The sequence below is a fragment of the Leptidea sinapis genome, chromosome 29, assembly GCF_905404315.1.
Source record: "Leptidea sinapis chromosome 29, ilLepSina1.1, whole genome shotgun sequence".
In the NCBI taxonomy this organism is placed as follows: domain Eukaryota; kingdom Metazoa; phylum Arthropoda; class Insecta; order Lepidoptera; family Pieridae; genus Leptidea; species Leptidea sinapis.
In genome coordinates, this window is record NC_066293.1 from 6,634,412 (window position 1) to 6,661,596 (window position 27,185).

Below are 27,185 nucleotides of genomic sequence, written 5' to 3' on the forward strand. Positions count from 1 at the left end.
TAAGTTTCTGAAACTTTTTATTTATTATGATACGTGTGCTGTAATGTTTTGCCAAGGTACGGAGCCTATTTCAGATACAAAATAGTCGGAAAATTGTAAGCGCACTGCGTTTCCACCACCTTCGTTTGGACGCAGCTGTGTTGCAGGCATGTTTACCAGGGGCATAACGGTTGGGGTATTCTCCAAGTATATAGCGTCTTTTTTTATTAAAAAATTATGTAATACCGTACAAGCCTTTACAACTTCAATAGCTGTTTCTGCACATACATCCAATGGTCTATGCAAGATCCTCCATTTATTGGATAAGATACCAAAAGTGCATTCAACATATCTTCTCGCGCGGCTTAGACGGTAATTAAATATCTTTTTCTTATTGTCTAAATGAGTACCGCCATAAGGTCGCAATAAATTTTGTGACAATGTAAAGGCTTCGTCTCCAACAAATACATATGGTATTTCTTCTTGCATATTTTCGTGTAATGGCGTGGGTCTTGGTATATTTAAAGTACCATCATTTAGTTTCTTCCAAAAATTGGATTGTTTTAGGATAGATGAATCACACTCTTTTCCGTATGAACCAATACTAACGTAAATGAAACGGTATTCTGAATCAACAATTGCAAATAAAATAAAAGAAAAATAATCCTTATAGTTAAAAAACATAGAACCACTATTTATTGGCTTTGTAATCCTTATGTGCTTGCCGTCCAGCGCACCGAGGCAATGAGGAAAATTTGCTTTCGTTTTAAAAGCTTCAGCGATCGCTCTCCATTCTTCTTCGGTATTGGGCAACTTTAAATATTCTGCACTTAATACGCTCCAAATAACAGAACACGTTTCTTTGATTATTTTGCTGATGGTTGACATTCCCACTCTAAAATTATAATGCAGTTGTTTAAACGAACATCCCGACGCCAAATATCTGTAAATAAATACAACAGCTATTATAATACGCTTATATTCGAGGACCAATGCCCTAACATTATAATTATGTATAAACATATAATCAGTCTAATACGTAGTCCCTTACTTGTTCACGGAAACATCCGGGGATACTAGTGGAAAAACTCGATCTTAGTATAGTTTTTTAAACTCTGAAAAACGTGCAGATGTTTGCATGAACAATAATTTGACTACGTATTAGACTGATTATATGTTAATACATATAATGTTAAATCTATACACAAACAAATTTTAATTTTAAGTCTATTTTACTTTTACAGCTACACAGATATCTACAAAGTGGACACATATTCGAGATGCATTTATGAGATCCCTGAAAAATGAAAAAGAAAAAAAGCGATCTGGTGCAGGCGCAAAAACTACTAGGCCGTATGTTTATAAGAATCAGCTGTCTTTTTTATTAAAAGTTACTGAGCCCCGTATGACCTCTGATTCATCTAATGAGCCTAATAATTCTATATCTGATACATTAAGTGATGCAGCACCTTCTACTCAAAAGAAAACTAAGACTGACACATTAGATGATAAAATGTCACAATTTCTAGATTATAAATTAAATAATCAAGAACACCCACATGTGTCCTTTATTAAAGGAATTTTACCATCTTTGGCATCATTCGACAATGATGAAAATTTTGAATTCCAAACGGGTATTATGCAACTGATTGAAAAAATTAAAAAGAAACGCCTTCGTAATAATTTATATGATACTTATGCAAACTATGGTGACTATCAAAACCATTTATCACAACCGACAGGATATTTTACACAAGATCCAGGTGCATCAACTTCGACTAGCAATCAAGTTATGGAACCGGCTTCATCACCAAATTCAGTCTATACTAATTTGTCTGATAGCACACAAGATTCTTTTAATTTTGACAATATATAATTTAAAGATGTCTTTACTTATAAAACGTGTAACTCTAAAATAAATCTCTAAATAAATAAATGTATAAATTAATAAAGAATTTTCATTTTATTTACTTACCTTAAAGTTATCACTAGTCTTTCTTCGGCACTTATACAATTTCTGAAATGTGTGTTTTCTCTTCTAAGATTGTCTGCAAGTCGTACCAGTAGGCTATCAAAGGTGGTGACAGTCATTCTTAAATACTCATAAAACTTTCCATCATCACTTTTTAATTCTTCTATATAACTCTGACATAATCCTAATGGAATTCTTTTCATTAACATTGGATGTACCCAGTACTTTCTTTTCATTGCTCGCTTCATTTTCCTTCTTTTCAAAAAGAAAAACATTATTAAAATTTCATCTTCGTCCATTGAACTCAGGAGAGTAAACGCACTAGTAATCACCAAGCGAACGCAGAGGCGACTAGATTTGTAGCTTGCTGATGATGCGAGCGATCTGAGCGATCCAATGGGAACAGCTAGATACGACAGTCGCTAAACGATAAAAAATGTTGACGACAAACAATCGTTATAATGGGAACAGGTAGAGACGACAGTCGTCGAACGATAAATTAGTCGTTACGACATAGTTGGAACGCGCCCTTAGGCGATCGGCGATGTCATGGCGTCATATTTATTCTGTTACAGAAATAATGAAATCAAATAAAATTAGTCACGTATTCTAAGAAAGAAATTTTTGTCGTCTGCAAACATATAATGTTGGCTGTGAGTAAAGCAGCTTTCTATGTCGAATAGACAATAGATTCAAGGAAAATATTGCTGAACAAAGATTTGAAAGGCTGCCATTTCATTAGGAATGATGCGGTTCGTAAATTAATACAACCACCATAATATCATGGTACTTACAAAGTTTTTGATAGGCAAGGAAAAAATTCTTCTAACAGCACTGACCTCTATACCACTGGACTGGAGGCTATCAAAGTGCTTTTGTGCCTGTTTGAGTTACAAAAACACCTGCTTACGATGCGATAAAAATTGTATTTTATAAAATGCGTAAGTCGAATTTAAGCGTCCAAAAACCTTTCCTTAAATATCCATTGGAAGTTAAAATACCAGCAATATATTCAGTCTTTTTTTATTTTAGTCTAAGCGCTGTTAATTTATTGACCCGCAATGCACGTGTGTGCATTGCTTTAACGCAGCATACTTAATAACGCGACGAGTTTTCGTTCGACATCAAATTTGATCCAATTTTGTTTAGAACTTGTGCCAACGAAATTCGTTTTGCTATCCCTACCGGATTAGCAAGTGCATTTTAGGATAAAAAACATACAGTGACATAAAGCTAAAACTATTAAACTGACCACTGTATAGGCCTTATTATTCACCCCATGTCCCTGGCCACAAGGGTTCGGCTGTACAAAATGAACTCATGATTGCGGCAATGACAGATATGAAACCTCTTCTCAAAAGCCGGGAAGACGCAAATAAGGAACTGGCTGGGGCTCAACAATCGGAAGATGACATATCTATTCCATCTACTTAAGCTTTATTAGGAACCTCCAAAATGTTAACTCGCCTAGAGCAGAGTCATCTCAAGTTTTAATCAATAATGGAGCAATTCATAAAAAAAACTTTCAACCGCCAGAAAGCTACGAAGAAAAATATATTTTCTCCGATGTATCCGACCAGGAGGAGATCATACCCCCTGCACTGCCTACAACCATGTCAGCAAAGCCCTGCCAGCCTCCAGCTTCCTCTGTTGATTAGGATTTTGATTGAACTCCAAAAACAAAGCAACAAGATCCGCACATACCAGCCCCTAAACTACACTATGCTATACAGGCTACAGAGTGTCAACGTTTAGGCGACAGATCTTTCAGTCAAATTTTATATGCCGAGGCCCAAAAGAATATTCACATTAAAGTATTTAATGAAACAGAAATTGAGGAAGACATTAGAAACAATCGTCCATGGCCACCGTGCTGAAACAGCGTAAAATTATCATCTGGGATGAATGTACTATGGCACACAAACATTCAGTTGAGGCCTTGAACTGGACATTGAAAGATATTAAAAAAACCAACAGTCTATTTGGCGGCACTCTGTTGGTCCTTTCAGGTTATTTCAGACAAACCTTTCCCGTTATACCCGTTCAACATATGCTGATGAGATCAACGATTGCTTAAAATCATCTCCATTGTGGCGTAATGTTGAAAAGGTACAGCTGAAAGTAAATATGCGCGTTCAAATGCTTCAAGATCCATCCGCTGAAACATTCTCAAAGCAACAAGCAAGATATTCTCATTGAACAAATATTTCCCGATGTACACAAACAGTACATAAATCATGAGTGGCTTGCAGAAACAGCTATTTTAGCGGCAAAAAATGTAGACGTTGACAATTTAAATCTGAAGATACAACAGTTGTTGCCAGGGAACTTGGTATCTTTTGTGTATGTGTACACACGTGTAAACTAACAAGTAACAAACGACATAAAATATTAATGATTAAACAGTGTGCTACAGACGACCTTGCGTTTTAGTTGTGTCCGTCCTAGTACTGAATATTGGCGACGAGGATGTGTTCAAATTTAGTAACCTTACCAAACTTTGACCACAATTCACAATCATGGAGGACGTGGAAGTGTAGACTTACACAGTGGTTCCTGAAAATAAACCTGAAAATCATGGTTAGAGGGTACATTCGAGATTCCCATTGAATCAGCCTTCTAGCAAGGTCGACCACCCAAGACTGTTGGAGAACTAAGTGAGCATAGTAAAAGAAGAAAACGGAAGAAATAAGGGCCTCCGTAGGTGAAGTTATTGTTCACGCTGCCATATCTGTGTTGCAGACAACGGGATATAGGACGGCCTCGAAAGTGCTTAAAGATATTACGAACTCACCAACACGGGCTAGTACATATAGAAAAGCCTATAGTAGAGTTACCGACAGCGATGAAGTACCTCAATTGACGCCTCTGCAAGCACTTAAGATGTCCGATGAAGCTGATCTTACGAGACGACAGTATGAGATAGTAAGTAAGGGCAACAAATCCACAACATTTCCCTTGCTATGATCTTGTTTTGAAACCAAAACTAGAGTGCTATCCGCCGAAAGAATCCCTAAGAGTTACGGCCATTTGCGCGGAAATTAATCTACAATGCCTAATGGATCTAATCGTAAAACGATTATCAAAAAACCTAGAAGATGTGATAATTCGGCAAAAGGAGCAAGAAAGGAAATCGTTTATGATAGTCTGTAAATGTGGTTGTGACTGTTCTCAGAAATCCAAATTTAAGCAAAGTAACGATAATCTCCAGCGATTGCCAATTCCGTGGCGAGCAAACCTGGATAGCAAAGCCAAATTGGCTTCGAAGAAACTGGGCGTCATAAATAGAGCACGGCAATACTTCGCTGCGCTATACAAAATGCATGTCCGGCCACATATGGAGTATTGCTGTCATCTGCGGTTTGGCGCACGCCATTATCAGCTAGATCTATTTGACCGCGTGCAAAGCTGCTCGAATTATCGGGGTCCCAGTGCTCTGTGAACGACTGGATCACTTGGCGTTGCGTAGAGACATCGCTTCATTATATGAACAATGAACCGTTTCACCTGATTCCTGCCGCCGAATTTCACCTTCGCACGACACGCCATAAGTTAGGATATCATGGATGTGTGGCGGTCCTCGACAGTGCGGTTTTCAAAGAGCTTACTTCCACGTTCAACAAAGCTGTGGAATGAACTTCCTTGTGCGGGAAGATACGACATGGGTACCTTCAAAAAAAGCGCGAACACCTTCCTTAAAGGCCGGCAACGCTCTTGTGATTCCTCTGGTGTTGCAAGAGAATGAGGGTGGCGTTGATCACTTAACACCAGGTGACCCGTACGCTCGTTTGTCCTACTATACTATAAAAAATATATCTATCTGTCTGGAAATTGAGATACCAAAGCCTTCAAAGGTATTGAACACAAGCCGGAGGTTTTTTGAAAACCCCGAATTGGCTTCAGACGTCACAGGTATTAACTTAGAACTGATTTACAGATTCAAGGTTATTTTAGATACTATTTCTAGTGGCCATAAAATTGATGCTGAAAAATATGATAAGTATGCGTACGACACAGCAAAATTGTACGTAGAACAGTATGGTTGCCACCCAATGACGCCTACTATGCACAAGATAGTGGTGGACATAGAATCCAAATCATAAAAAGTTCGCTGCTTCCAATTGGACAGCTATCGGAAGAAGCTGCAGAAACCCGAAACAAGCAATTCCGAACGTATCGGCTAAACTTTGCCAGAGAGTTTTCTAGGGAAGAATGTAACTTAGATGTATATTATAGGCTCTTGTTACGTTCAGATCCCTTCATTAGTTTGAGACAAATAAGAAAACCTTCACGTAACGCTTTTCTTCTTGAAACGGTTAAACTTTTATTACCTGCTGACCCAAACACACTGTCAGTAGAGACATCTGGTCCTGAAGATACCGATTTTTAACGTAATTTTATATTTAAGGAAATCTTGTTAAATTCTGTTTCCATTCATTTGCATATTTTTGTGACTATAGCTCTGTTATATATTCCTGTACTTTATAACCTGACAAATATATGTATGTTTTTATAAAAACGTTTTCTTTATTTTAATTGAACTTAGAACTAAAATAACCCCAATAATTTTAATTAATTAATCATTAAAATTATGTATGTGCGCCGGTGCTAAGGCGTTTATTCTGGCACTCATATACAAAAGGCGTAGTCCCTGACTCATGGAAGACAGCCCTTGTCCGTTTGATCCAAAAAAAAAAGGAGACAGTTCGGATACGGCAAACTACAGTCCTATAGCTATTACATCCCGGTTCTCCGAAGTCATGGAGAGCATAATTAACCGCCAGTTCTTGGTATACTTAGAGGGTTACCAGTTGATTAATGAGCGATAGTCATTTGGGCTTACCCAGAGCTTATGCAAGTGGACCTCCAGCTTCCTCACTGGGCGCAACACACAGGTCGCTATCGACGGTTATTGCTCGAATCCCAACCCCGTGAACGCTTGAGTGCCCCGAGGCTGTGTGCTATCTCCCACATTGTTTTGCAGACGACAGCACGGGCGACATGGACCTTGCCCAATTTAACCCCCAGAACTTCAAAAAAAAATCATTTTTTGTATCAACGCTCTTCGACAACACTTCCCTTACAGCCTCGCCTAGTATCCGAATTCTGGGTCTCGAAATCTCGAGCAATTGCCAATTCCGCGGCCATCTGGAGAGCAAAGCCAAATTGGCTTCAAAGAAAGTGGGTGTCATAAATAGAGCACGGCAATACTTCAAGCCGGCCCACATTCTAGCGCTGTACAAAGCGCAGGTCTAGCCACATATGGAGTATTGCTGTCACCTGCGGTTTGGCGCACCCCATCATCAGCTAGATCTATTTGACCGCGTGCAACGCAGAGCAGCTCGAATTGTCCGAGACCCAGTGCTCTGTGAACGACTGGATCACGTGGCGTTGCGTAGAGACATCGCTTCATTGTGTGTCCTCAACTGCATTTATCACGGGGATTTATCCTATGAACCGTTTAACCTGATTCCTTCCGCCGAATTTCACCTTCGCACGACACGCCATAAGTTAAGATATCATCCCCACTATCTGGATGTGTGGCGGTCCTTGACAGTGCGGTTTTCAAAGAGCTTACTTCCACGTTTAACAAAGCTGTGGAATGAACTTCCTTGTGCGGTGTTTCCGAGACGATACGAAATGGTAATATTCAACCCAGGTTGTATACCCAAATATTTTGCATGTCAACCAGACAGAAAAATAATAATATCCAACCAAATAGCACGACCATATTTGCGTAAGAAACAGCGAATGATGACTCTTGAAGAATGTGAAACAACAGCAACAGAAGAAAGTAGTATGATCCCAGAACAAGTTGGTTGACTAGAAATTGCTTTAGAAAGTGCAGGTACATATTTTTTTGTAAGTACTGTAAAAATATTACCTTGGTTAATACATACACACGGACGGTCGCCATCCTGACTGTTTTCGACATCGCGCACAGCTTCTACAAAGAATACTAACTCATACAAGATCCTAGTGAACGAAAACGACAGCGCGATAGACTAGACTCACTCGACAGCGCGATAGACTAGACTCACTCGACAGATACTTTAGGACCAACGGATACGGAGGCTGGTTCAGGCAGACCAAACTGACAACCGAGCCACGATGGACGTAAAACGCGGTGCAAGCCATCAACCGTTACAACTACGCCGTCGACGGAGTCATAGAGCGAGTACACCCGTGGTTCTATTGGCGGACTGAACGCACACAATTCTCCAATAATTTAAACACCTACGGTCCCTGGGAAGACGAATCATCATTCAAACTATCTCATATTCTAGCTCCCGCGGCGATGAAGGTAGGAGCGATTATAGGTGTGGGACTCGCTGGATGGGGTATTTACCAGCTGGCGAAACGATTCACTTCCCCAGCCTCCTCAGACCTGCTCAACTGTATTATTACCCAAAGCACGTCAACACCACACTCGCCGCCTACACTAAGCGTCACCGTGCCCAGCGGACAGCTCAATATGAACCAAATTATGTCGCTGCTTGCTATAAACACATCAAAAAGTTTAGAAGTCAAGTCATCAGCAACTCGAAGAGGCCATCCATGGCTTACGAGCAGCACAAGAGCTTGCTGACACACTGCGGCCATTTGACAGCGAAACGGCCGTGGAATTCCTGAACATCCGCATGTACGGGCAGAAGATAACAGATAGATATCGAGCCCAATGAGCCGTACTGCTCACGCAAGAAATGGACAGACAGGGCTTGCGGGACCTCACGCGACGTGGTCGCATAATCCGGGACGCGGTCGAAATGCACATCCAGACCAAACTGACAACTGAGCCACGATGGACGTAAAACGCGGTGCAAGCCATCAACCGTTACAACGATGCCGTCGACGAAGTCATAGAGCGAGTACACCCGTGGTTCTATTGGAGGACTGAACGCACACAATTCTCCAATAATTTAAACACCTACGGTCCCTGGGAAGACGAATCATCATTCAAACTATCTCATATTCTAGCTCCCGCGGCGATGAAGGGAGGAGCGATTATAGGTGTGGGACTCGCTCGATGGGGTATTTACCAGCTGGCGAAACGATTCAGTTCCCCAGCCTCCTCAGACCTGCTCAACTGTATTTATACCCAAAGCACGTCAACACCACACTCGCCGCCTACACTAAGCGTCACCGTGCCCAGCGGACAGCTCAATATGAACCAAATTATGTCGCTGCTTGCTATAAACACATCAAAAAGTTTAGAAGTCAAGTCATCAGCAAATCGAAGAGGCCATCCATGGCTTACGAGCAGCACAAGAGCTTGCTGACACACTGCGGCCATTTGACAGCGAAACGGCCGTGGAATTCCTGAACATCCGCATGTACGGGCAGAAGATAACAGATAGATATCAAGCCCAATGAGCCGTACTGCTCACGCAAGAAATGGACAGACAGGGCTTGCGGGACCTCACGCGACGTGGTCGCATAATCCGGGACGCGGTCGAAATGCACATCCAGACCAAACTGACAACTGAGCCACGATGGACGTAAAACGCGGTGCAAGCCATCAACCGTTACAACGACGCCGTCGACGGAGTCATAGAGCGAGTACACCCGTGGTTCTGTTGGAGGACTGAACGCACACAATTCTCCAATAATTTAAACACCTACGGTCCCTGGGAAGACGAATCATCATTCAAACTATCTCATATTCTAGCTCCCGCGGCGATGACGGTAGGAGCGATTATAGGTGTGGGACTCGCTGGATGGGGTATTTACCAGCTGGCGAAACGATTCACTTCCCCAGCCTCCTCAGACCTGCTCAACTGTATTATTACCCAAAGCACGTCAACACCACACTCGCCGCCTACACTCACATTAACGCGCGCTCACACACGAAACATTGCGATCAACCAGTAAATTAAAAATAATTCAGTTAAAGTGATAACTACGAGTTTTTAGTGATAAAAACACAAGTGCAATCATTCACCTACAATTATTCTGTGAAATATCTATATATAAACAGTCTCTGTAAGTGTTTCTAATCATTTATTTTACTTTATAATTCGTATAAAGTGACAACACAAACAAAACGTATAAGCGACGACAAATATTGCGTGGCGTTTTTATTTTAACTTACCCTCAAAGTTTATATTTGATATACTTGAACAATATTTCACGAAAAAGTATTTCGTGGCTTTTCTACAAATAAACAATCACCATAAATATTTGAACATGGATTGCTTTAAATGTTTAAAAAATCTTAACGACAAGGATACTATTAAATGCTCTTTATGTAGTATGAGTACACATTATTACTGCGTGGAACTTACTGAAACAGACTTCAAAAAGATATTACCCATGAACAAAATTAAATGGAAGTGTCCTACATGCAAGGGTAAAAAGAATACTAGTGCTGTAGGAACATCCATCTCACCTAAAGGAGGTATAATATCGTCATCGGTTTTGAATGTTGACACCGAGACCCTCACCCGATACATAGACACTAAATTGGCGAGCTTCAGGCAGCAACTGCGTGAAGACATCAGCTCGGCTGTTTTGGAAGTTTCTAAAGCACTTCGAGATGATATAAACAAGCTCGAGCAGCGTATGGACTCTTGGGATGAACGGTTATCGCAACTGGAGAGGGATCACTCATTTCATTCAAATGAAGCATTAGGTAGTGATATCAAGCAAGAAAATAACGCGCTTCGCACAGACCTACATTTACTGACGACAAAGTTTGATGAGCTCGACCAGGCTTCTCGTAGCTGTAATGTCGAGATACAAAACATACCAGAGCGGAAAGGCGAAAATCTAATACAATTGTCGTTAGAAATTAGTAAGATCCTAGGCGTCGAGTTGAATCATAGTGATATTAGGAACGTGCACCGCGTGGCTCCAGGCCTACCCACGACCCGCCCCAAGAACATTATATTGCAACTGACAACTCGACGGCAACGTGACGACCTAATCGGTGCCGCGCGATCGCGAAGGTCACTTACGACGACTCAACTGTTTGGTACACCAACAAGTGCCGCCGCGGCCGTTTCCACCACCAATATCCGCTTCTTTATAAACGAACACCTAACTCTTAAAAACAAAATTCTTTTTAGTAAGACTCGCACATTAGCTAAGGAAAAGGGTTATAAATATGTATGGGTAAGAAATAGTAATATATTAGTACGTAAGAAAGATGATTCAAGGATAATTCATGTGCGATGCGTTGATGATTTAGCCAAAATATCATGACTCCTACAAATTATTATCACATGTTTATTGGTAGACCTTTTATATCTCTTGTTTTTTGTCGTCACTGCAAACTATTACGTTTTGTTCTTTATATTACCTAAAATTATTTACGTGCTATGGAAAGACTCAGGTGATGACGATACACGGTTACTTAAGCTTAAATATGATTTAATGTATTGCTTATGTACATCAGCTGAAAGAAAAATGTACAAATTTTATTTATTAGAATTCACTTTATGTCCCGGGATACTAATTTATGTACGCTTTTACAACTATACTTCCTTTTTTACGGTGTTTAATTTATGTTTTAATTTTATTATTATAAGGTTGTTATTGCCACAATATTTTAAAATCATCTACACATCATGTACTGTATTAGAAACACTTGATTCATATATTATAATAATTATTCACCACATGGAGGAACACGCACACTATCTACTGAAAAGAATTGTTAACGTATTATTATTAATTAAAAATATTTATGAAAATGATATACTTCTTAAAAAATGAACTCAAATAACCTTACTATATTTTACCAAAACTGTGGAGGGCTTAAAACCAAACTTTCTGAATTAAGACTCAATATGCTATCTTGCGACTATGACATAATTATACTGGTAGAAACCTGGTTAACTGGCTCAATTCGAGATGAGGAAATACATAATGATAATAATTATGTACTATTTCGACGTGATAGAAATCTGGCACTGTCTGGTAAAAAAGGGGGAGGGGGCGTATTAGTAATGGTAAGGAAATACCTAAAGGCTATCCGAATACCTGATATTGAAGCTGAGAACTTAGAAGAGATATATATATACTTTCCTTTACTCTCCGGACTGTTATTAAATGTGTTATATGTTCCACCGGCCGCTAGCAACAATTTATATAACCAATATTTTAATAAACTTCACGATGTATATTCTAGTGCACGTTACCAAAATTTTCTTATAATTGGAGACTTTAACTTACCTCATTTGAACTGGTCTTCCATTTGTCAAGACACTTTATTGTTCTCCACCGGGTGCGAGCCATCTAAACTACTAATATACACTATGTCCTTTATGAATTTAAGACAAACCAATATTATTCAAAATGAAAATGGAAGACTCCTTGATTTAGTATTATCTACTTTAACAAACCGTATCGAGCGTTCGGATGATCCTTTGCTTAATACGGTACCTCATCACCCACCTTTGGACATATCGTGTAGTATAAATACTTTAAATAATAATATTATGCCCTGTATTGCTAACATTAAAAGGAATTATTATAAAGCAGACTATTATCTAATTAACAGCGCAATAGAAGAAGTGGACTGGATTTCTCTCCTATCTTCTCTTTCAGCCGAAGAAGCCGTGAATGTCTTTTACAAACAAATTCAAATAATCATCAACTCTCATGTTCCTTTTGCCAAAATTAGTTCATCTAAATTCCCCACCTGGTTCTCTAAACCTTTAATTAAATGTTTAAAACGCAAACTCAAAATATGGGCCCGTTGGAAATCTTACAAAAACCTGCGTGATTATCAGGAATTTTCACTATTACGTAAACGAGTTAAATTGCTTCTTACTACATGTCATAATAAGTACATTAACAACGTTGAAAACTCCTTGAAGAATAATATTAAATTTTTCTGGAAATATGCATCTTCTTTAAAAGAGTCTAACTCAGGTTATCCTCGCTTAATGTGGTATGACGGTGTCGAATCTGATGATCCTAAATTCATAGCTGATATGTTCTCTAAATATTTTCACTCAGTCTTTGAACCCGGTTTCGATGGAGCATATAGTATTGACCAATTTGAAAATATAAGTTGCGACGCCGATCATACTCCGCTAATTGACAATGTACGTCTCCACAGACCCAATATTTTAGCAGCACTCCAAAATATCGACCCCAATAAAGGCGCCGGTCCTGATAACATTCATCCGGTTTTTCTAAAGCGTACTTGCAAAACGCTATCTATTCCTTTGGAAATTATTTTTAATAAATGTTTATCCTCTGGTTACTTTCCTAGTATCTGGAAGATAGCTTATATTACGCCTATATTTAAAGCAGGAGCAAAAAATCAAGTCGCAAATTATCGTCCGATCTCTATACTGTCATCTATTCCAAAAATTTTTGAGAAATTGGTACACCAAGTCGTATACACTAAGCTAAAACACACAATCATAGAACAGCAACACGGTTTCGTGGCTGGCAGATCTACTTTGTCAAATCTTCTTGTTTTCACTGATTATTTATTTAAAGGCGTTGACAATAAAAACCAAATTGAAACAGTCTACACAGATTTCCAAAAGGCATTTGACAAGGTGGACCACCTACTGTTACTAAAAAAATTATCATACAACGGTATAAAAGGTAACCTCTTGCGTTGGTTTGCTGCTTACCTAAGTGCCCGAGTACAATCGGTAGTTATTAATGGTTTCATCTCCCCTACAGTTAACGTAACGTCAGGCGTACCTCAAGGCTCTATACTTGGTCCATTGCTTTTCACACTTTTTATTAATGACATCTCTGATTGCTTTAAGTCTTGTAAGTTTTTATTATATGCAGATGATTTAAAATTGTATTCCCATATTGTTGACTTCAATGATGTCCTGCTTATGCAGGAAGACTTGAATAGGTTAGATGTCTATTGCAAAAGTAACAAACTATTTTTAAGTTACACTAAATGTAAGCATATCTCTTTTACGAAAAACAAAAATAAAATTGAAACGAGATTTACACTAGGCGATCAAGAACTTGAAACAGTTACCTGTATTCGTGATCTTGGGGTATACCTTGATGCCAAGTTGACACTTAATGACCACATTGATCACATAGCGAATAATGCATATCGTATGTTAGGCTTTATTACACGCGTCTCTAAGGCATTTAAAAATAAAGATACATATATGTGTCTTTTTCGAACACTTGTGCTGTCTCAGCTTGAATATGTCACCCCAATATGGAATCCGCTGTATAAGGTATATGACCATCAGGTCGAGATGATACAAAAGAAATTCTTGCGTATCCTAAACTTTCGCTTGGGTGGACGTCGAAACCACTACAAGAATCTCTTAAAACAATTTAATATTCTTTCATTAAGCCAGCGACGGAGTTTAATTGAATTAGTCACTCTGAGAAAAATATGTACGAGTGAAATCATATCCTCAGAATTGCTTCAGTTAATCGATTTTCATATACCAGCCCGTGCTACACGCTCTAATAATTTATTTCATCTCTCAAAAACCAGGACAAATACTGGTATACGTACGCCACTGCACAGAATGTTTGCTCTCCATAACTCTAGATTTAATGATGTAGATATGTTTTCGTGTTCCTCTAAAACTTACAAACTCAGAATAAAACAAATCCTGGCACAAACAGAGTAAGTTAGAAATCACGTAATTTCATCTAAATTGTAACAATGTCTACCATGCATTATGTTAGATTTATTTATCAACTGGTTGTCTGCAACTAAGTGTAATGTAAGTGTAAATTTAAATATTAAGTGTACTTAGTGAAACTGTTGAAGGAGACATCCTTGTGTCCATATTTCTATTTTTACTTTATCTACTTTATGTTTAAGGATGTATCTGTATTTGTTTCCAAATAAATAAATAAATAAATAAATACACTAAGCGTCACCGTGCCCAGCGGACAGCTCAATACGAACCAAATTCATTCGCTGCTTGCTATAAACACATCAAAAAGTTTAGAAGTCATGTCATGAGCAAATCGAAGAGGCCATCCATGGCATACGAGCAGCACAAGAGCTTGCTGACACACTGCGGCCATTTGACAGCGAAATGGCCGTGGAATTCCTGAACATCCGCATGTACGGGCAGAAGATAACAGATAGATATCAAGCCCAATAAGCCGTACTGCTCACGCAAGAAATGGACAGACAGGGCTTGCGGGACCTCAAGCGACGTGGTCGCATAATCCGGGACGCGGTCGAAATGCACATCCAGACCAAACTGACAACTGAGCCACGATGGACGTAAAACGCGGTGCAAGCCATCAACCGTTACAACTACGCCGTCGACGGAGTCATAGAGCGAGTACACCCGTGGTTCTATTGGCGGACTGAACGCACACAATTCTCCAATAATTTAAACACCTACGGTCCCTGGGAAGACGAATCATCATTCAAACTATCTCATATTCTAGCTCCCGCGGCGATGAAGGTAGGAGCGATTATAGGTGTGGGACTCGCTGGATGGGGTATTTACCAGCTGGCGAAACGATTCACTTCCCCAGCCTCATCAGACCTGCTCAACTGTATTATTACCCAAAGCACGTCAACACCACACTCGCCGCCTACACTAAGCGTCACCGTGCCCAGCGGACAGCTCAATATGAACCAAATTATGTCGCTGCTTGCTATAAACACATCAAAAAGTTTAGAAGTCAAGTCATCAGCAACTCGAAGAGGCCATCCATGGCTTACGAGCAGCACAAGAGCTTGCTGACACACTGCGGCCATTTGACAGCGAAACGGCCGTGGAATTCCTGAACATCCGCATGTACGGGCAGAAGATAACAGATAGATATCGAGCCCAATGAGCCGTACTGCTCACGCAAGAAATGGACAGACAGGGCTTGCGGGACCTCACGCGACGTGGTCGCATAATCCGGGACGCGGTCGAAATGCACATCCAGACCAAACTGACAACTGAGCCACGATGGACGTAAAACGCGGTGCAAGCCATCAACCGTTACAACGATGCCGTCGACGAAGTCATAGAGCGAGTACACCCGTGGTTCTATTGGAGGACTGAACGCACACAATTCTCCAATAATTTAAACACCTACGGTCCCTGGGAAGACGAATCATCATTAAACTATCTCATATTCTAGCTCCCGCGGCGATGAAGGGAGGAGCGATTATAGGTGTGGGACTCGCTCGATGGGGTATTTACCAGCTGGCGAAACGATTCAGTTCCCCAGCCTCCTCAGACCTGCTCAACTGTATTATTACCCAAAGCACGTCAACACCACACTCGCCGCCTACACTAAGCGTCACCGTGCCCAGCGGACAGCTCAATATGAACCAAATTATGTCGCTGCTTGCTATAAACACATCAAAAAGTTTAGAAGTCAAGTCATCAGCAAATCGAAGAGGCCATCCATGGCTTACGAGCAGCACAAGAGCTTGCTGACACACTGCGGCCATTTGACAGCGAAACGGCCGTGGAATTCCTGAACATCCGCATGTACGGGCAGAAGATAACAGATAGATATCAAGCCCAATGAGCCGTACTGCTCACGCAAGAAATGGACAGACAGGGCTTGCGGGACCTCACGCGACGTGGTCGCATAATCCGGGACGCGGTCGAAATGCACATCCAGACCAAACTGACAACTGAGCCACGATGGACGTAAAACGCGGTGCAAGCCATCAACCGTTACAACGACGCCGTCGACGGAGTCATAGAGCGAGTACACCCGTGGTTCTATTGGCGGACTGAACGCACACAATTCTCCAATAATTTAAACACCTACGGTCCCTGGGAAGACGAATCATCATTCAAACTATCTCATATTCTAGCTCCCGCGGCGATGAAGGTAGGAGCGATTATAGGTGTGGGACTCGCTGGATGGGGTATTTACCAGCTGGCGAAACGATTCACTTCCCCAGCCTCCTCAGACCTGCTCAACTGTATTATTACCCAAAGCACGTCAACACCACACTCGCCGCCTACACTAAGTGTCACCGTGCCCAGCGGACAGCTCAATATCAACCAAATTCTGTCGCTGCTTGCTATAAACACATCAAAAAGTTTAGAAGTCATGTCATCAGCAAATCGAAGAGGCCATCCGTGGCATACGAGCAGCACAAGAGCTTGCTGACACACTGCGGCCATTTGACAGCGAAACGGCCGTGGAATTCCTGAACATCCGCATGTACGGGCAGAAGATAACAGATAGATATCGAGCCCAATGAGCCGTACTGCTCACGCAAGAAATGGACAAACAGGGCTTGCGGGACCTCACGCGACGTGGTCGCATAATCCGGGACGCGGTCGAAATGCACATCCAGACCAAACTGACAACTGAGCCACGATGGACGTAAAACGCGGTGCAAGCCATCAACCGTTACAACGACGCCGTCGACGGAGTCATAGAGCGAGTACACCCGTGGTTCTATTGGCGGACTGAACGCACACAATTCTCCAATAATTTAAACACCTACGGTCCCTGGGAAGACGAATCATCATTCAAACTATCTCATATTCTAGCTCCCGCGGCGGTGAAGGTAGGAGCGATTATAGGTGTGGGACTCGCTGGATGGGGTATTTACCAGCTGGCGAAACGATTCACTTCCCCAGCCTCCTCAGACCTGCTCAACTGTATTATTACCCAAAGCACGTCAACACCACACTCGCCGCCTACACTAAGCGTCACCGTCCCAGCGGACAGCTCAATATGAACCAAAGTCTGTCGCTGCTTGCTATAAACACATCAAAAAGTTTAGAAGTCATGTCATGAGCAAATCGAAGAGGCCATCCATGGCATACGAGCAGCACAAGAGCTTGCTGACACACTGCGGCCATTTGACAGCGAAACGGCCGTGGAATTCCTGAACATCCGCATGTACGGGCAGAAGATAACAGATAGATATCAAGCCCAATGAGCCGTACTGCTCACGCAAGAAATGGACAGACAGGGCTTGCGGGACCTCACGCGACGTGGTCGCATAATCCGTGACGCGGTCGAAATGCACATCCAGACCAAACTGACAACTGAGCCACGATGGACGTAAAACGCGGTGCAAGCCATCAACCGTTACAACGACGCCGTCGACGGAGTCATAGAGCGAGTACACCCGTGGTTCTATTGGCGGACTGAACGCACACAATTCTCCAATAATTTAAACACCTACGGTCCCTGGGAAGACGAATCATCATTCAAACTATCTCATATTCTAGCTCCCGCGGTGATGAAGGTAGGAGCGATTATAGGTGTGGGACTCGCTGGATGGGGTATTTACCAGCTGGCGAAACGATTCACTTCCCCAGCCTCCTCAGACCTGCTCAATGTATTATTACCCAAAGCACGTCAACACCACACTCGCCGCCTACACTTAGCGTAACCGTCCCAGCGGACAGCTCAATATGAACCAAATTCTGTCGCTGCTTGCTATAAACACATCAAAAAGTTTAGAAGTCATGTCATCAGCAAATCGAAGAGGCCATCCGTGGCATACGAGCAGCACAAGAGCTTGCTGACACACTGCGGCCATTTGACAGCGAAACGGCCGTGGAATTCCTGAACATCCGCATGTACGGGCAGAAGATAACAGATAGATATCGAGCCCAATGAGCCGTACTGCTCACGCAAGAAATGGACAAACAGGGCTTGCGGGACCTCACGCGACGTGGTCGCATAATCCGGGACGCGGTCGAAATGCACATCCAGACCAAACTGACAACTGAGCCACGATGGACGTAAAACGCGGTGCAAGCCATCAACCGTTACAACGACGCCGTCGACGGAGTCATAGAGCGAGTACACCCGTGGTTCTATTGGCGGACTGAACGCACACAATTCTCCAATAATTTAAACACCTACGGTCCCTGGGAAGACGAATCATCATTCAAACTATCTCATATTCTAGCTCCCGCGGCGGTGAAGGTAGGAGCGATTATAGGTGTGGGACTCGCTGGATGGGGTATTTACCAGCTGGCGAAACGATTCACTTCCCCAGCCTCCTCAGACCTGCTCAACTGTATTATTACCCAAAGCACGTCAACACCACACTCGCCGCCTACACTAAGCGTCACCGTCCCAGCGGACAGCTCAATATGAACCAAATTCTGTCGCTGCTTGCTATAAACACATCAAAAAGTTTAGAAGTCATGTCATCAGCAAATCGAAGAGGCTGTAGCGGCCAAATCCGCTACTTACTTCCGCACCGCCGCTTATGTTCTTGGACCACACGACATCACGCCACATCGTACGATCTATGACGACAGCCTACGTCACGGGTGGTGCGAGCTGCGAACCGGCTGCATCGCGTGCGCGTCCCCGCGCCCGCGCTCCCGCCGCACACCGCGGGCCCTGCGCCCGCCGCCACAGCTAGGCCTCCCGCGCCCGCGCCCCGCGCGTCGCATAAATACCAGAGGCGATCGCCCGCGCCACGCATTCTGCACATTTATTTACCTCGCGCTCACAGCTTTCCGCTTGCTTTATTTTTGCTTTGTATAGACGCTCATTTCATTCTACATTTTGTAAAGTATTTCTTTTAATTAGTAGTAAATTCAACCTTTCATCTTTGACTCAATCTTTCATTCTTACTTCGCTTCAAACAAATATCATAGCATCCCTAGCTCAGCCAGGGGTAGTCATCGAGAAGTCGTAGGAGTAGAATACGTGCTACAGTGGTGACCCATCCGACAAGTGACACATGACGTTAAAATCCACAATCGAACAAAGCAAGTTCTCATCATGACAAACAAGACCCCATTAGCCTTAATTGCAACCGCCCTAAACGAAATTAAGTACCAATTTGAAGAAGAGCTCACTCCTGACGATCCAAAATTGACCATAATCCACACCATCACTCCTGAACAGATTCACTCCTCGGGGTTCGTCAAGTCAAATTCAAAGTCAAAAATAAAGAGCCAAATAAGTGATTACATCTCCAATTATGTCCAAGCGAAACGCATCAAGACCAGATCCCAGTCAGGGACTGACATGTTAACCTCTCTCAGGAAAGACGCAGGTATAGTTTCTAAACCCAGAGAAGAAAGCACTCAAGTCCAACTGTCAAAAGAAACCCTTGCCCTCTCTAGACAGACAGAAATTATAACAATTGCTACACAGCCTAGTACTTCCAACACCACTGAAATAGATGATACTTTTGACGACGAGTTAGAGGCTGATCCAAACCAAACCGAGATGTCAAAGCGATATCCAGCTCTTCCCAGACACCCATGTCCAAAGAACCTCTTTATCGGCAATATGCATTATCCGTACCTTAACAGCTTATACACAACCGACAGACACTCTTATCCTAAGAAGTGGAATAATCTCAAAAACAATGACCCCGACCAAGCCTGGCATTCTCTTAATCAGACTATGATAGTTTTCCTTAATACAAGGTGGCAGCACCAAGGAGTCCACTTCGGGGTAGGAGAAACACCTGTCGACTCAATGAGTTATCATGATCTTAAATCATCTATACTAAAAACGATAACTGAAGCTCATGCTTCCCAAGGGAGCCCCTCGAATCAGACATCCTCAGGGAAGTCAGCCCCTAGTCCTGGTGGCGACTTGTTATTAAGATTAGAAAAAAGCCTAGGTAGGATAGAGGAGGCAACCAGGGTCTTGACCTCTCATGTCACCAAGGTAACCGGAAGAGAGGTCTCTGCAACCGCTCCCCAAGTACAACATCAACCTCAACTTTCAGGGGTTCCGTCTACTTTGACTCCGCAGAAGAGACCCTACGAGTCTGAAAGCGAAGAGGAGGTCCTTGCAGGGTGATATCTGACACCATCGATCACCGAACATCCCAGAGGAAAATCAGGTATTTTGTTTAAAAAAAAAAAAAAAAAAAAAAACTGTAGCACGTATTCTACTCCTACGACTTCTCGATGACTACCCCTGGCTGAGCTAGGGATGCTATGATATTTGTTTGAAGCGAAGTAAGAATGAAAGATTGAGTCAAAGATGAAAGGTTGAATTTACTACTAATTAAAAGAAATACTTTACAAAATGTAGAATGAAATATATAATAATATAATAGCTGACAGCATGTCTCGGGTTGAAGAGATGACAACGCCCCTAGATTACCAGTCCCTCGCCCGTGCCCAGGATTCTGATGCTGAACTTCAAAACTTACTCGTAAGTGGGTCAGGCCTAAAATTAGAAAAGGTCATGCTAGAGAACTCTGATATTCAGGTATTCTGCGACACTTCTACTCAATACACCAGACCTTTTGTTACTTCAGCTTTCCGACGTCAGGTATTCAACACGTTACATAGTCTAAGTCATCCCGGAGCAAAAGCCACAGCGCAATTGGTAGCACAACGCTTCGTTTGGCCGGGTATTAAGAAGGACTGTCGACAATGGGCCAAAGAGTGTCAACAATGTCAGCGCAGTAAAATATCTCGCCACACATCAGCTCCATTAGCAAAGTTCACAATGCCTTCAGCTCGCTTCCGTCAGGTCCATATGGACATAATAGGTCCCTTACCTTCTTCTGTTGGTCACAGGTACTGCCTCACCATGATCGACCGCTTCACTCGATGGCCGGAGGCCATGCCCTTGCAGGACATCACTGCAGAATCCTGCGCTGCCGCCTTCGTAACTGGGTGGATTGCGCGGTTCGGTTGCCCCGAGAGCATCATAACCGACCGCGGCCGCCAGTTTGACAGCCAGCTGTTCAAGAGGGTCGCCGCGCTGGTAGGCGCCGACCACCGCACCACAACAGCTTATCATCCCGCAGCAAATGGCCTCGTAGAGAGGCTACACCGTCAGCTCAAGGCCGCTATAACCTGCCACACCAGTGCTCAATGGACGGAGGCATTACCTCTCGTGCTGCTGGGCATACGCAGCGCGTGCAAAGATGACCTGCAGGCGTCTACCGCGGAATTAGTCTACGGCGAGCCACTCCGCTTACCTGGACAGTTCCTTCAGCCCATACGGGACGACCACATCGACGTTACCGACTTCGCCAGCAGACTGAAACAGCACATCACTAAGCTGTCACCAACATCTACGTCATGGCACGGACAACGTACATTCTACGTGCCCAAAGACCTACAGCACTCCACTCACGTGTTCCTGCGCCAGGGTCCTGTAAAACGGCCGCTACAAGCCCCGTACACCGGACCCTACAAGGTACTACGTCGGGGCTCCAAGTCATTTGACATAGAATTCCAGGGTAAGACGTCAACAGTAACGATCGACCGTCTCAAACCAGCATATATCGCAGATGACAACTTATCAGGAAAAGACACACAAACACAGACTGTACCTACACAAAAGGAAACTACGGAAGAAGAACACATCAGAACTACAAGAAGTGGACGAAGAGTCAAGTTTCCCGACTACTATCACCCGTAGTCACGGTCTCAGTGGGGGAGTACTTGTAGCGGCCAAATCCGCTACTTACTTCCGCACCGCCGCTTATGTTCTTGGACCACACGACATCACGCCACATCGTACGATCTATGACGACAGCCTACGTCACGGGTGGTGCGAGCTGCGAACCGGCTGCATCGCGTGCGCGTCCCCGCGCCCGCGCTCCCGCCGCACACCGCGGGCCCTGCGCCCGCCGCCACAACTAGGCCTCCCGCGCCCGCGCCCCGCGCGTCGCATAAATACCAGAGGCGATCGCCCGCGCCACGCATTCTGCACATTTATTTACCTCGCGCTCACAGCTTTCCGCTTGCTTTATTTTTGCTTTGTATAGACGCTCATTTCATTCTACATTTTGTAAAGTATTTCTTTTAATTAGTAGTAAATTCAACCTTTCATCTTTGACTCAATCTTTCATTCTTACTTCGCTTCAAACAAATATCATAGCATCCCTAGCTCAGCCAGGGGTAGTCATCGAGAAGTCGTAGGAGTAGAATACGTGCTACAAGGCCATCCGTGGCATACGAGCAGCACAAGAGCTTGCTGACACACTGCGGCCATTTGACAGCGAAACGGCCGTGGAATTCCTGAACATCCGCATGTACGGGCAGAAGATAACAGATAGATATCGAGCCCAATGAGCCGTACTGCTCACGCAAGAAATGGACAAACAGGGCTTGCGGGACCTCACGCGACATGGTCGCATAATCCGGGACGCGGTCGAAATGCACATCCAGACCAAACTGACAACTGAGCCACGATGGACGTAAAACGCGGTGCAAGCCATCAACCGTTAGAGCCAGTCCACACGGCGCGTTGCGTCAGCGTTGCGTCGACGCAGCGCTACCACTGCGTTGTTTTACATACAAATAACCAAGGTGTTCACACGGCGCGCTGCGTCGTCGCAACGCACACATGACGGACAGCAGCCCCCGAGACGAAGCGGGAGGGGGTGTACTCGTGCGACGTCGGAGCGTCAGCGCTCAGTTGCTTGTGCGTTGACAGAGAGGATACACGGAAGCTCATTTCGTTTTACGTTTACGTTTTTGTATTTAGTTTTATTTGCAGGGTAATTAGTTTTATTTGCAGGGTAAAATGAATACCATTGAAGAAATTGACATAGATTACTTGATTACATTGATACAGGAAAGGGAAATTATATGGGACAAGTCAAACGTAGATTTTAAAAATAAAAATTTAAAAACAAAAGCCTGGGAAGACATATCAAAAGTTTTATTTCCTGATTACGAGAATTTCACAGCTGAACGAAAAAATAAAGTTGGTGAGTTCACAGTACAGATATTTATTTTTTTTTTTATTTAAGAGGGCTTTCAAGATTTTCTTGCACCGCCAATTCCGCGATCAGTACAAAATTAATATCTCGACACTCTAAAATTTTAAAACTTAGGGAATTTAGATTAGCGTGAGTACTATTTTATTACTTAGCTCAAAACTAACCTAGACTACACTGAGTAGGTATAAAATATTATTTTTTTACTGATCGCGGAATTGGCGGTGCAAGAAAATCTTGAAAACCCTCATAATACAATTATACCTTATTTAGCTGCCAAGGCAGAGTTCCTCTAGTCATAAAATAGGTCGCATATTGCTGTCTTATGACATTCGGTGCTGTCTGTTCTTCATGTACGGGTTGTATTGGGAGAAATTCATCAACACTTATAGCAAATTTATCTCTTTGTCTAAAACCATCTCGATCAGCGACAAAATTGTGTAATACACAACATGCTTTTATAATGTCAGTAGCGAAGTCATAGGACACGTCTATCGGTCTGTGAAAAATGCGCCATTTGTTAGCCATAATCCCAAAAGCGCATTCGACATATCTTCTGGCTCTGCTTAGACGGTAATTGAAAACCTTTTGTTGTAAGTCGAGATTTTGACCGCCATATGGACGCATAATATGTTTGCTCAGTCCAAAAGCTTCGTCACCCACAAATACATACGGGGTTGGTATATTGCTACCAGAGAGTGGCTGGGGTTGAGGTAGTGGTAAGTTGTTGTTAATCATTAGCTCGTACAGTTTAGAATTTTGTAATATGGTTGAATCGCATTCTTTTCCGTATGCACCGATGTCGACAAATACGAATTTGTAATTTGAATCCACAATAGCTAGCAACACAATCGAAAAAAAGGCTTTATAATTAAAAAAAAGTGAGCCACTATTTGCAGGATTACACACGCGGATATGTTTGCCGTCGATGGCACCAACACATTGAGGAAAATTTGCCTTTACATCAAAACCCCTCGCTATTGTTTGGAAACTTTCAGTTGTCAGTTCAGGGATGTTGTCTCGAAGAAGATTGGTCCATATAGCACGACAAACTCTTTGTATTATATATGCAATAGTAGATTTTCCCCGTTTGAATTTGAAATGTAAATCAGTTATTGAATTTCCACTTCCTAGGTATCTGAAAAGAAAATAATTATTATAATATGCATTTATGAGATAGATAGATACCCGAAAAAAAATACTGACATATTCAGACATCGATAGCAAATAACTTTCTCTATGTAACCAATTAATTCTAGAATCGCGAAAAAAATAGCAGCTGTTGCATACATTTTGATTCAGTAGGTATTGCTTTTTGTATGTAACAGCTGTTATATTTTCACGATTCCAGAGTCGGTCACATAGTGTTTGTTAACGATATCTGAATATGTCATTAAATTTTATCGAGAAATTCACTATGTATAAATTATTAAATCATGTTTACTATTGGTTTTGCAGGTAATGATTTAATAAAAAAATGGAGAAGTGTAAAAGATAATTACTTCAGATATTCAAAAAAATTAAAAGAAGCATCAAAATCGGGCTCGGGCGCTACGAAACTGAAGAAGTATCATTTATACAATCAACTCCTTTTTTTGAGAAAAGTGGAACAAAATGCCACCGAATCTAGCTTAGACTCGCCTAGAGAAATCAACAATGAATCTACGTCTACAAATGATGACATTACCACAGACAACACTCCGCGCTATGTTCCAGTCGCGCGCAAAAGGGCAATGCAAATGGATGAGTTTGAAAGAGAAGGACTAAAACTTCTCAAGGAGCCGGAAAATCGCCATATGTCCTTTTTCAGAGCTATATTGCCATCTATTCAAGAATTTTCCGACCGAGAAACTCTCCGTTTCCAAAGTAAAGTTATACAAATTATAGATGAAATGCGGTATGGACAAACATCATCATATGTGAGTGGCCCATCAACGTCTCACCAACCACCATATGGGTATCAAACAGCAAATTTTCAAAGTACATACATTTCTGATTTTAATAATTCAATTACATCTCCAGAAACATCTCAAGCAAGTGAAGAAACTGAATACGATTTTTCTAATTTGTAATTACTGGATGATATCTCTCTTAAATAATGTCTAAATTTAAAATTATGACAATTGCTGATTATTTGTGAGTTGATTACTCTCTTAAATAATGTCTAAATTTAAAATTATGACAATTGCTGATTATTTGTGAGTTGATTACTAATTAAACAAACCAAAAAAACTGTTATATTTTTATTACTTAAATATATTTATATAGTTACCTTAAAGTGATTCCCAGCATTTCTACTGGTTCCACTGGATTCCTCATATTAGTATAGTTTTTTCGTATGTGTGGTTCTAAGGACTTCAATAAACATTCGAAGCTGGATACACTCATTCTAAAAAAATTATAAAACTTCTTTTCGTCTAATAGCAACTCCCGATATTCTAAAAAAAAAAACTGTCCATCACGATTTCTTAATGAAATGAAAGGACTGATCCAGTACCGTCTTGTGATCTTGCGTCGATTTCGGCGGTGACGTAGTAATAGGAGCAATGCTAGACGTCTTTTCCGATCCATGATTTGCTATAGACTGACTGCGAATTTTTTTCAAAATACTTGCCGCAACTGTGCGTCGCCGCTGCGCCGACGGAACGTTGACTGCGTCATAGTAACGCTGCAGCGCCCGTGTGGCCGGCTATGCGTCAAAATATTTGCGTTGCGACGACGCAACGCAACGCAACGCGCCGTGTGGACACGCTCTTACAACGACGCCGTCGACGGTGTCATAGAGCGAGTACACCCGTGGTTCTATTGGAGGACTGAACGCACACAATTCTCCAATAATTTAAACACTTACGGTCCCTGGGAAGACGAATCATCATTCAAACTATCTCATATTCTAGCTCCCGCGGCGATGACGGTAGGAGCGATTATAGGTGTGGGACTCGCTGGATGGGGTATTTACCAGCTGGCGAAACGATTCACTTCCCCAGCCTCCTCAGACCTGCTCAACTGTATTATTACCCAAAGCACGTCAACACCACACTCGCCGCCTACACTAAGCGTCACCGTGCCCAGTGGACAGCTCAATACGAACCAAATGCTGTCGCTGCTTGCTATAAACACATCAAAAAGTTTAGGAGTCATGTCATGAGCAAATCGAAGAGGCCATCCATGGCATACGAGCAGCACAAGAGCTTGCTGACACACTGCGGCCATTTGACAGCGAAACGGCCGTGGAATTCCTGAACATCCGCATGTACGGGCAGAAGATAACAGATAGATATCAAGCCCAATGAGCCGTACTGCTCACGCAAGAAATGGACAGACAGGGCTTGCGGGACCTCACGCGACGTGGTCGCATAATCCGTGACGCGGTCGAAATGCACATCCAGACCAAACTGACAACTGAGCCACGATGGACGTAAAACGCGGTGCAAGCCATCAACCGTTACAACGACGCCGTCGACGGAGTCATAGAGCGAGTACACCCGTGGTTCTATTGGCGGACTGAACGCACACAATTCTCCAATAATTTAAACACCTACGGTCCCTGGGAAGACGAATCATCATTCAAACTATCTCATATTCTAGCTCCCGCGGCGATGAAGGTAGGAGCGATTATAGGTGTGGGACTCGCTGGATGGGGTATTTACCAGCTGGCGA

The 27,185-nt window shown here is 42.5% G+C and overlaps 2 protein-coding genes across 18 annotated transcripts in view; one reads left to right on the plus strand and one right to left on the minus strand.

Annotated features, from left to right (window-relative positions):
- LOC126973475 (uncharacterized) overlaps positions 1-27,185 on the minus strand; it is a 60,911-nt gene continuing 33,726 nt past the window's right edge. For 8 of the 17 annotated variants that reach the window (XM_050820789.1, XM_050820787.1, XM_050820788.1 and 5 more), the window contains 2 exons: positions 25,798-26,863; positions 23,453-24,663 (listed from right to left, as the gene is read on the minus strand). In XM_050820789.1, the coding sequence (XP_050676746.1) occupies positions 23,784-24,663; positions 25,798-26,096 (1,179 nt within the window). In that variant the 5' untranslated portion in view covers positions 26,097-26,863 and the 3' untranslated portion in view covers positions 23,453-23,783. Of the gene's footprint in view, positions 923-1,954; positions 8,880-9,570; positions 9,722-15,417; positions 15,571-17,138; positions 17,400-18,517; positions 18,779-23,452; positions 24,664-25,797; positions 27,064-27,185 lie in introns of those variants that run through there. The other 9 variants (XM_050820780.1, XM_050820784.1, XM_050820797.1 and 6 more) reach the window with 7 other exon arrangements.
- On the plus strand, positions 23,013-25,761 carry LOC126973485 (uncharacterized). The gene is made up of 2 exons (XM_050820813.1): positions 23,013-23,516; positions 24,984-25,761. The coding sequence occupies exons 1-2, from the start codon at positions 23,330-23,332 to the stop codon at positions 25,595-25,597; spliced, it is 801 nt and encodes a 266-aa protein (XP_050676770.1). The 5' UTR covers positions 23,013-23,329; the 3' UTR covers positions 25,598-25,761.

Coding starts and splice junctions, on each gene's coding strand:
- LOC126973485 (XM_050820813.1), top strand. CDS start 23,330: ATGAATACCATTGAAGAAATTGACATAGATTACTTGATTACATTGATA. Junction 23,517..24,983: donor TGAACGAAAAAATAAAGTTG/GTGAGTTCACAG, acceptor TTGGTTTTGCAG/GTAATGATTTAATAAAAAAA.